This window comes from Brachyistius frenatus, unplaced genomic scaffold, assembly GCF_029030835.1.
Source record: "Brachyistius frenatus isolate BFR_SWC_R1_liver_20210118 unplaced genomic scaffold, ASM2903083v1 Contig_75, whole genome shotgun sequence".
Lineage (NCBI taxonomy): Eukaryota > Metazoa > Chordata > Actinopteri > Embiotocidae > Brachyistius > Brachyistius frenatus.
The window spans coordinates 361,520-370,000 of record NW_027210674.1 but is presented as its reverse complement, the minus strand read 5'-3'; the positions used below and the strand labels follow the sequence as shown (position 1 = coordinate 370,000).

Genomic DNA, 8,481 nt, shown 5'->3' with positions numbered 1-8,481 from the left:
TAAATAGAGATTTGCACCTGATATCAGTGACGCAATCACTCAGTAAATCACCTGCAAAATAAATGTGCAAACTTTTGGAAGGAACACGCAATGTAGTACCTTTATTTGAGATCTTAGTACATCAGGCCCTGAGTCTTTTACCAATATTGTGAATATTTTATCATCATGAGCTTCATTGTTTCTACATGAATGCAAAGATTGTACAGCTGCTGGTTGTTGTTGGTCCCTCTGAGGCCTGTGGTGCAGGGGGCGTGTCTATTTGATTGACAGGCCTGTGGTGCAGGGGGCGTGTCTGTTTGATTGACAGGCCTGTGGTGCAGTCAGGTTACAGCTATCGGTGGGCGGGACGTAGTATCGTCAGGTTTCCAATCAGATCGGTCAGATCCACATCTGGCTCCTCCCCCAGCTCGTCCAAATATGGTCACTTCCTGCTCCAAACCGCTCCGAACTAGTAAAGATGGTAACGGACAACATTTCAAAAATGTTACTGTCAGAAACAAATTTGCAGTGAAATCAAAACATCATGAAAACTCCTGGAGGGACTGATGGAGACTGAATCAGAATCCGGTCTGAGTGTCACAGCAGGAACTGAAAGATGCTCACAATCAGTGACAGATTGGCTGAATGAAAAGGGATTTAGAATTTTCAATGATGCCTCAAAGGTCTTTATTTTCTCCAGCAAATATTTCAGTCTTTAATTTATGAATCAACCTGCCACGGTAGCAGATTGTTTTTAGCTGAATGAAGGAAATTGCAAAAGTGTAAATTGAACTCAGAATGATGTTTGATGTGAGACTCTCTCGCTGATATAATCCCGTTTTAGTAATAATGTGTTCTGTGAAATTCTCCACAGAACGAGATTTGAAACAGCTTTTGCCACATAATTTAAATTGTTATTTATTTTTTTTGTCCTTAATCATCTGCTTTTAAATTTGGACTTCATCCAGTTCATCTTGGTGTGGCCATTAATGCGTTTGATTCAATGAATATCAGTCAGGCAGCATGAAGACGTGAAGACATTCCTCTCATTCAGGTGTTAAACTGTAAAACTCCATCTGTGCTTTTGCTGATATGTTTGTTTTAGTTTCTTGATGCTGCTTTGCTGAATTAAGATTTCATATTGTTTTAATCTAATGTGGCTCATAACTGCATATTGTGGCTGAATCACTTCTTGTTAATCTAAAGCTGTCAATGTTTTGAGGAGCAGTGGGGTGCCAACACAAAGGATTCTGGGAAAAAAACACACACACACACACACACACACACACACACACACACACACACACACACACACACACACACACACACACACACACACACACACACACACACACACACACACACACACACGTAAAACAAAGTCAATGTTTACAGCAGCATGACATCATTCATAAAATGCTGCTGTCGCCAATTAACGTTCCCGGTGGAATATCCCGTGAGATGAACTCTCCTGACCCGGTGATGAAAGCTATGTTTAAGATCCCGTCTCAGATATCTAATAAACCACCGCTCAGTGTTGTGATGTCTGATACATATTCAGTCTTTATGGTCGCAGCGGTACCTGAAGCCAACTGATCACCAGTGAAAATAATGACACCCAGTTGTTGAGCATATGAACATGATGTCATTCCAGCTTTTATTTTAGTATTTTATTTGTTTTAATTCCACATTTAACCCTGTGTTTCCTTTCCTTGCAGTTTGGGCCTCGTTAAGAAAACAGCCGCCTCCTCAGAAGACATCGAGTCTGACAGCGACTCCCTGAACGGCGCGCTGGGATCTGGACTTTCTGTTTAATTAAAGGGAGAAAATATTCCTTAAAAGTGAAGGAAGTCCTGCAGCCATTACACTCCTGTAGAGTTGACTTTGGCTCATTTATTAAAGGATTTTACTTTAGCTGTTGGGAGCAGACAGAAGCGCCGCGCTGCCGCCGAGGCGACGAGGAGCTCTGAAGAGTTGCCTTTTGTTTGAAGGTGTAGGACTCGGTGCCCCGAAGGCCTTCTCTTGGATTATCAGCGAACTAGTGAAGGTCAGCGCTCTCTGACGTTCCCCCTCCTGCTCTCTGATCCGGCGCCATCTCTTTTCTCTTTTTTCTAATTCTCCCCTTTTGACTTTGAGGTTTCTGCAGGATTAAATATCCAGTCTGTCGTCACCCTCTTTTCCAGGAATATACTTTAATCAGAACCTCAGAAAGAGAGTTCCCTGGCAGGAAGCAGCGAGGCGGGGAGGAGGGAGGAGGGAGGAGGGAGGAGGGCTGGAGGGAGGAGGGCTGGAGGGCTCCAAAACACTAACAGGTGGATGAACAAAACATCGGAGGAGAGAAGCAGTTGTGACATCTGGCCGAGGGGTGACGGGCTCTGGTGTCCTTTTCTTTTCTCTCTTCACTGACTCCATCCCTCCTCCCTCCTCCTCCTCCCTCTGGATGCAGGAGTTCACTCAAACAGACAGAAACCAGCTCACGCTCAGTTGACCTCCACCTCTGCGTCCCCCCCCCCCCCCCCACGGCGCGGTGTGTGATGCTGCGTCCCCTCCTCTCGGTCCCGGAGACATGCCCGTGCAGGAGATGGCGGTGAGTCCTGTCAAGTCCCTGTACTGGGAGCAGCTGCCCCCCATGTCGCAGCGCCGTGTCTACTGCACCCCCGTCCACCACGAGGGCCTCCTCTACGTGCTGGGGGGCTGCAGCGAGACCGGCATGCCCCTGGACAGCGCCGAGGTCCTGGACGTGGAGAGCCAGACGTGGAGCCAGCTGCCGCCGCTGCCCGCTGCGCGGGCGGGGGCCTCGGCCGCGGCGCTGGGGGGCCAGGTGATGGTGCTGGGGGGCATGAACCGGCAGCAGACCCCGCTGGCCTCCGTGGACGTGTACCACCCCGACGAGGGCAAGTGGGAGACGAGGGCCGGCTTGGGACAGCCGTCCATGGGAGTCACGGCGGTGGAGAAAGGTAAGAAGGTGTCTCTGATGGAGCTGCAGCTGTGACCTCAGAGAGACATCAGGACCAAGCTGTGGTCTGTGGACGGATCTGAGTGTGTGTGTGTGTGTGTGTGTGTGTGTCTGTGTGTGTGTGGTGTGTGTGTCTGTGTGTGGTGTGTGTGTGTGTGTGTGGTGTGTGTGTGTGTGTCTGTGTGTGTGTGTGTGTCTGTGTGTGTGTGTGTGTGTGTGTGTCTGTGTGTGTACACGAGGCTCAAACACGTGTCAGACGTTGTGATGTTTGCAGGTTTGTTTATGTTTCTGATTTTGATGTAGTTCTTGGTCTCGGTCTCGATGAAAATATGTATTCAGTTTGAGTTTCAGTCGATTTCGAGGAGATCCATAATGTTGAAAGCTTCTGTTTTACTCATCATTAATCAGTGCAACAGATGAAGCAGCTGAAATACACATTTATTGGTCTCAGTGTTTCCCCTTTAGATCAGACTGGTATTGCGTCATCCAGGGCGGGCTCTCATGACCACGCCCCTTTCTGGGGGAAACTCATACTGCATTGACAGCAAAGGAGAATCAGAGGAAGTGGAGACTTTTCTCCAAACTGCTGCTTTAAACTAACCTGTTTAAATAATAATGTGATGCCGAAGAGTTGCTGTGTAGTTAGTTGCACCAACAAGGATGTGAAAATCTCTTTGTTTCGCTGTTGTGTCCTAAAAAAGATCCTGATAAAAAGGCTTTTTAACAATGTTGATATTCCGGTCTGGTTTGCAGCAGCTTGAGGTCGAGGTTTGGCCATTGATAGCTTAACTTCAGGCTTTTACTGGGCTTTTTTTTTCTTTTACAGTCACGTAACGAGTGAAGTTGAAACGTTCAGCTGTTGACCTTCTGCTGTCTGTGAGGCTCCGCCCCCTCCTGAAACACAAACGCAGCAGCAGAGAAACAGACAAACTTTCAGTGACAGAAAAATGCATGACACTGAGCTGAAATGAAACGGGTGCACAGAAACTCATTAGATCGTAGTTACTGGACATAACCGCAGTTCTAAGAGTACACTCGTATTTCAGTTCTTTCAGGACAAGAAGGTTTTCGGGGAAACTGCATCTTACTGATCTGGAGTCGAAGCTCCAGAGTGACTCCACAGATACTTTGGAGGTAAACTAGGTTCATTGGATCATTCGTTCCGTCTCTCACATTATTGTTTAGTTTTGATTCGTGGTTGAAAAATGCCGTAGATTTAATTTGTGTTCAAAAGATTATTCTTATTCAGTCACAGAGAAAAGTTCATCATTGTAGTATTCGTTGATAAATGTAACAGTTAGTTAATAGCTTGAGCAAATTTGTCATTATTAGTATTCATATTGTGCAGTCTCAAAACATAAAACTTTTTGTTAGTATGACTAAGAACTGGAAAACAACCCGTCCCCTCAGTAGACCCTTATGTATGTAATGTTTACTACTCCAGGAAGTAGTCTGACCCTTAGCAACCACCTAGCAACAGAGAGGATTTCTAGTCTCCAACTGAATAAATACAGAACATAGAAACACTAAACTGATCAGCTAGCGACCAAAAAGGACCAAAAGAGACCCGACTTCACCAAATGGGTCATTTAATAGAACTATAACAAGTAGAAACTACATTATATTACATATTATATGAAACTCTATTCTAATTCTATATTCCCATTGAGGAGGTGGAGTGATATTTCTAGTGATGAACAGGGTGTGATGTCATGATGATTTGTTCCAGATGTTCAGTTGACCAATCAGATCTCTGGGGGCGGAGCTACTTGTTGGATAATTGGGAATCAAATCCGAGTTGAATTCTGTTCTGTTCAGGTGTATTATTTTATTTATTAGAATAAAATCAGAATAACATGGTGGTTCTGTGTGAACACTGTCCTTCTCTGCTCTTCTCTGGTTTGACATTTTTAAATCCGTCTCATGATGCCGATCATCTGTCAATCACGTCTGATCAAATGACACCCACACCGTCATCATGAACGTTAGCTGTTGCTTTTGATCATCAGTAACCATGACGACCAGAGTTAGCTAAAGCCAGCAGAGCCATTCTCACACACCTGGTAATGTGTACTTCTACATCCTTCAACCCCAAATGACACCATGAAGAGTTTAACTGGAACAACATGAATTTATATAAAAACATCCAGATACTGAGGAGGGAACAGAATACATGTTACACTCACTGAAATGAGACACACACACACACACACACACACACACACACACACACACACACACACACACACACACACACACACACACACACACACACACACACACACACACACACACACACACACACACAGACAGACAGACAGACAGACAGACAGACAGACAGACACACACACACACATTTAATAAACCTATAAGAAGTAGAAACTACATTATATTAATATTATATGAAACTCTATTCTAATTATTCCCATTGAGGAGGTGGAGTGATATTTCTCGTGATCAGCAGGATGTGATGTCATGATGATTTGTTCCAAATATTCAGTTGACCAATCAGATCTCTGGGGGCGGAGCTACATGTTACATTACATTACATTACATTTCATTTATCTGACTCTTTTGTCCAAAGCGACTTACAATAAGTTCATTTCAACCATGAGGGTTCAAAACCAGAACAACAGGAATCAAGAAAATATAATTTCTTCCAGAAAGCCAAACTACAAAGTTCTATCAGTAAGTTCTATTTTAAGATACTAAAGTTCTACTGTTCAAGGTAAAGGAGGAAGAGGAGGAGGAGGAGGAGGTGTGTTTTTAGTTTGTGGTGGAAGATGTTCAGAGTTTCTGCTTCCTGATGTCGTTGGAGCTCATTCTACCATTTAGGAGCCAGGACTTGTTGCATAATGATTATTAGTATATTCATCAGCGCCCTACTGTTACTTCACATAAACAAAAGTAGTGATATTATCATCATCATTGTTATTATTATGAGGGTCTGCAGGCTTGTGAGGACGTGTCCTTGATTCTGCTGCATTAACAGGTTCTGCAGCATAAATCAAACCTCTGTTTGTCCAACGATCCTAATATGTATTTCTGCGACGTGAGAAATAAAAAACGGTCTAATACTGAACTATAAATCCAACTGCTCTTCAATATGACAACGATATTCTTCATGGAAAATAAAAAGCTGCTTCTGGACCCGTCTTAGATGCAATCTGGGGAAAAGTCAACTTTGTGCACGTTCGTTTCCTGTCGACATTTTACATCATTTTATTCACTGATGGTACGATTTGAGGTAGAGACTCAGACAGTGCTTTGCATAACGAAGCTCAGTGGAAGCTGCTGTGTTGCTGTGTGTCCTGTAGTCCTCTAGAGCCCGTACTGACCCAGTCTTTGTGTGACAGCGTCCTCATCTGCGGTCCTTTGAGAGCTCTCCTCTGTGAAGCTCTGAGCTTCGTGCTGTTTGAGTGTTTCACCTCATCAGCGAGTGCAGAAAACTTCCTGCAGGCTCATTAAGAACTGATGAAGACAAGCGGGCTGCTGCTCCGACACATTTGTACGACTTTGAAACAACAACAACAGCAGCGACAAACGGAGTCGTCTGAAATGGTGAAGTTCACTAATTAGAAGAAGAAGCCTTCAGATAAGAGTCTCCCGAGTGGGAGCCGTTCACTGGTGATTAAAGAAGTTGTTGAGCCGCCGCTTCACTCGGGATCAGCTGCAGTAAATAAAGCGCTGGAGCCGTGCCCAGATTCTGGTCCTGGTTATGTAAATGGTCAATGGATCGTAGGTGGGCGTCAACGCACACGTCTGCTGCGCTGAATAAACCTTCCTTAGCCGTGTGCAACCTGTCTGAGGTCACGTATGACGGCAAGGACACAAGAGAAGAGAAGATGTAGCTCATATCTGTATCCAGAGTCCAGAGAGATTTGAATGTTTACAGTGATGGAGGCCAGAGAGCAGAAGAGTTTATTTCCTGTGTTTACTGCTGAGTGCCGACCTGATAAACACAGGAATCAATATGACCTTGAAAGGAGACAGAAACAGAGTGAGAGGATATTTCTGTGATGTGCATTTTTATTCCTTTTACTGTTTTTCATATATAGATATGAAGACCAACACAGACGATCTGCTGAGTGCAGATCAGTTTCATCCTTCTGGTGTTTTCTGGATGTGTTATTAAATGTGTACCGACTCTCAGATGATGCATGATTGAGGAGAAATTATAATGCAGCGATACATCTGTATATAGATTTATAAGACTGGCAGTCATACAGAGAGTTTGAAGGGTGGAGTAACTTTTATAAAACCTAAAATACATCAGAGGAGGTGTAATTAAAGGACTAAACTCTGTATTTGTCCACTAAACCCGTTTACTGTCCGCAAAAGTAACTCTGATATTGAACTCCTTCCAATGCCGGTTCGTGTTTCACGTTGGGATACAGGTCAGTCGACTATATGTAACACTTCCACTGGTCCTGGATTACGATGGTCGATCCAAAAGTTCCAAGACTGTTCCTGTTGCGCGTGAACGGTGATCAGCATCATGGAGCGTAGAGAAGCTGCAGCCTTCATGCTCCGATTTTCATCGCTTGATCATCATCAAAGAAAGAATTTGGAATAACTACTGACGAAGGGTATCGCTTCTCTGTGCACGTCATGTTGCTACTGACCGTTCCCGCGCAACAGGAACAGTCTCTGAACCTTCTGCTCGACTCTTGTATACTTCTCAGTTTTGTTTAACTTTAGTGTTTTCGTCTCATTTTGGATCTGAACGTTGATAGTTTCCTGCAAACTCAGCAAACCTTTCACACAAGACTGCATTACATTTACCGGTTTACGTTGGTCTTCGGTCTCAAAGCAATTTCACCCTCAACACGAGTGAAGCGCACCTTCAAAATCAAAGCAAAACGTATGTCCACCTTTCTACAGTCTGCTGTATGTATCATCATACTGGACTTTCATACAAGAACGATGCTCCTGTATTTCCACATCTTCATGCACCATTGGAGCCGGTGACACCAACAAACTCAACAAGCTGGTTAAGAAGGCCGGCTCCATCATCGGCTACAAACTAGATAGTCTGGAAAAGGTGGTGGAGAGGAGGACGCTGATCAAACTATTGTCCATCTTGGATAATCCTGTCCACCCTCTCAACCACCTGCTGCAGGGACAGCGGAGCACTTTCTCTAAAAGATTCCTCCAGCTCTGCTGTCACAAGGACAGATACAGGAGATCATTCCAGATACAGGAGATCATTCCAGATACAGGAGATCATTCCTGATACAGGAGATCATTCCTGATACAGGAGATCATTCCAGATACAGGAGATCATTCCAGATACAGGAGATCATTCCTGATACAGGAGATCATTCCTGATACAGGAGATCATTCCAGATACAGGAGATCATTCCTGATACAGGAGATCATTCCAGATACAGGAGATCATTCCAGATACAGGAGATCATTCCTGATACAGGAGATCATTCCAGATACAGGAGATCATTCCTGATACAGGAGATCATTCCTGATACAGGAGATCATTCCAGATACAGGAGATCATTCCTGATACAGGAGATCATTCCAGATACAGG

The 8,481-nt window shown here is 44.3% G+C and overlaps 1 protein-coding gene across 3 annotated transcripts in view; it reads left to right on the top strand.

Annotated features, from left to right (window-relative positions):
• klhdc8b (kelch domain containing 8B) overlaps positions 1 to 8,481 on the top strand; it is a 171,459-nt gene that overhangs the window by 36,761 nt on the left and 126,217 nt on the right. For all 3 annotated transcript variants that reach the window (XM_069708371.1, XM_069708372.1, XM_069708370.1), the window contains one exon: positions 1,698 to 2,936. In XM_069708371.1, coding sequence (XP_069564472.1) covers positions 2,546 to 2,936 — 391 coding nt within the window. In that variant the 5' untranslated portion in view covers positions 1,698 to 2,545. The remainder of the gene's footprint in view (positions 1 to 1,697; positions 2,937 to 8,481) is intronic.